Raw genomic sequence first — 2,645 nt, 5'->3', positions numbered from 1 at the left:
CCCCTTTACGGCACTAATTCCCCCCCCCCCCCCCCCCTTCCCTCACATGCAGGCCTGAAAGAAGAGCCTCTCAAAGAACCACAGTTATCATAGTCTGTAAATAGTATTTACATAAGTGACTTTATCACATTTTTAATTAGATTCTGAATATGAGCAAAGTATTGACCCCATTAACTTATTTTGCCCAGCTTGCTTTTCACTTGTTTAAGAAAACTGATCCAAGCCTGATGTCTTCTTGCCATATTCCAGATATGCTTACTTCAGGCAGAGAATATTCTATTGGAAAAACCTAGTGTTAAAATGTCTGTGTCCAGCACATGCAGTGTGCACTGAGGATGGGAATTCTGCTGGTTTTGGAAGAGTTGTCTGACCCTCCTGTCCTCTGAGTTCACAGCCAGCAGCCATCATAGTGTCTTTTTTACTTTGGAAAAGCTGACCACTGTTTTCTCCTCTGTGAATAATGTAAAGATGGCTCTGCACTACGAACTGTGGATCTAATATTTTATACTTTGGGGTGACACCCCCCCAACATCACCCATCTCAGACCATTTGAGATTTGGTTCAGAGGCAATAAGCCTACAACAGATCCCTTACCTAATCCCTTTTCCAGTCTCTTTCATTGGTCAGGAGTGGAAAACCACATCATTAAGTAATGTGTGAATCCCTCTATGAGAACTTGTTCTCTTGACTGTGACCGCCTAATGTAAACTGCATTGGTGCAAGGAGCCCTGAATTGGGTACTCTCTTGGGTTTAATTTGTGAACGTGCAGATCTGCGTATGGCAGAGAAGGAAATTCAGTCAGCAACCGATTTCAAAAGGACAGTTTGTTGGGAGAACTGTTTGTCTATCTCATTAAACTCTTTGAACAATAATTCTTTGGCCAGGCAAAGCTTTGGCTTTCAGGTTATGGGAGGAAACCTGCTAGGTCATAGTGACCTCTTAGCTTTTCCTCTTAGTCATGTTGCTTTACAAAGGGCCTGTTTATGTCTCTGCAGGTATACCAAAAGCTCCTTATTTTGTTTTAAGCAATTGAATCATGAAGCCTTTTAACTGTGCCTGAAGCTAGAAGGGAAAAGGCTGTTTTTCAGAGTTCAAGCATTTTATAGTAGGGTGATTATTTACTTTGGGCCAAGCAAAGTGCCAAGCACTGTAGATCTTGATTTGGTTGATGGCTCTGGGCAGTGCTACAATTAATGGTAAAGGAGAGCGCATATGTATTCATTCAGAGAGGGCCAGTAGTCATTAACTCCCCATTTCTCTAGTCTAGTGTTTGTCCTTTTGCTGGTGAAACATAACCTTCCCTCCCCAGGTTCTAGCTCCCTTGCTTTGCAAAACCACTGCAAGCACGCAGGTCAGCGGAAAGAGCAGTCAGAGTTTTCTTTCTCTGAGCACAGCTCCCTCTGCCCAGCGTTCCCTTTCCCCTTCACTATCCATAGTTAATAAAAATCTCATCAAGGCTGGGTCTTAACTTTGGAAGCTGGCCAAGTTCATTTCTCCAACTCTGAGCTTTTATACTAAGCCTGTAATTATTTTTCCGTGGTTTTAGCATTACAGTGAACAGTCATGCATCTTGAACATGACTGATGCCCTTCTCTCTGCCATCCAGATTGTTCAGCTCTGTGTTAAAAGCCATATGTGCTGGCAGGAATCAGCTCAGTGAGCAAGGGCCCATGCTGCCTCATTGAGGAATGACACGTGCATGAACTGGTTTTGCTACAGCAGTATAATTGGAGAAAACTAGATACATACTTGGTCTAAGACGGCGGAAGCTGTACGCAGCCACTGTTCCCGTAAGAACATTCAGCAATAGTGATTTCCAGTAGGTTGTGATTTTATGTACTTGGGCACCAGGAAAATTCCTCTGGAATCCTCCAGTCACATTAGCCTTGAGGGTTTTCAGAAATTGTTTTCAATTCAAGGAAAAACTGGACAAAGAATTTAAGTCTTGAGAAGCCTTGTCTGACTGTTCCCTGCAGGATACACTTTTGAGGCTAGTTTCAGAAGTGAGAGAACCTGGTAGGCATTAAATCAATGTTAATTAATTAGGCACTAAATGAATGCACTGTAATAAAGTGAGTGGCTCTTGGCAGATTGGTCATAGGAGACAGAGGAAGAGGAGCAAGTAGTCTGATTCTTTCCTTTATTCCATGTCTTTCAGGATGATAATCTCTGTCGGCTATTTTGGTCTCTCGCTTGACACTCCTAACTTGCATGGAGATGCCTATTTAAACTGTTTCCTTTCGGCGGTTACCGAAGTTCCAGCCTATGTTATTTCCTGGCTTCTTCTCCGAAATCTCCCCCGACGGTATTCAATATCAGCTGCGTTGTTCTTGGGAGGCTGTGTTCTTCTCTTCATTCAGCTGGTGCCTGCATGTATGGACCTTTTAGCTGATATAAAACTCATATACTATAGGGGTGAAATCTAGTGCTGAGCACTCAGCAGATGTGAAGGAGAGGAATCTTGTGGACCAAATGCAGATGGTCCTTTCCTATCCTTGTCCCTCTCCTCCACCTCTGTGGCTCTAGAAGTTTGCATGAGACATCAGGTCTTTCCTGAGTCTTTTCTTTCTCGAACACTGTTTATTCCCATGCTGCAGCAGTCAAACCCTACTGTGACAGCAGGAGTAAAGCCAGTAGAGAAGTC

At 43.3% G+C, this 2,645-nt stretch overlaps 1 protein-coding gene across 2 annotated transcripts in view; it reads left to right on the top strand.

The window, feature by feature from the left end:
- LOC102375127 (solute carrier family 22 member 5) overlaps nt 1-2,645 on the top strand; it is a 55,408-nt gene that overhangs the window by 46,315 nt on the left and 6,448 nt on the right. For both annotated transcript variants that reach the window (XM_025204039.1, XM_025204040.1), the window contains one exon: nt 2,160-2,374. In XM_025204039.1, coding sequence (XP_025059824.1) covers nt 2,160-2,374 — 215 coding nt within the window. The remainder of the gene's footprint in view (nt 1-2,159; nt 2,375-2,645) is intronic.

This window comes from Alligator sinensis, unplaced genomic scaffold (genome assembly GCF_000455745.1).
Source record: "Alligator sinensis unplaced genomic scaffold, ASM45574v1 scaffold135_2, whole genome shotgun sequence".
Classification (NCBI taxonomy): Eukaryota; Metazoa; Chordata; order Crocodylia; family Alligatoridae; genus Alligator; species Alligator sinensis.
The sequence above is the reverse complement of the archived record's forward strand: the minus strand, read 5'-3'. Positions and strand labels throughout refer to the sequence as shown.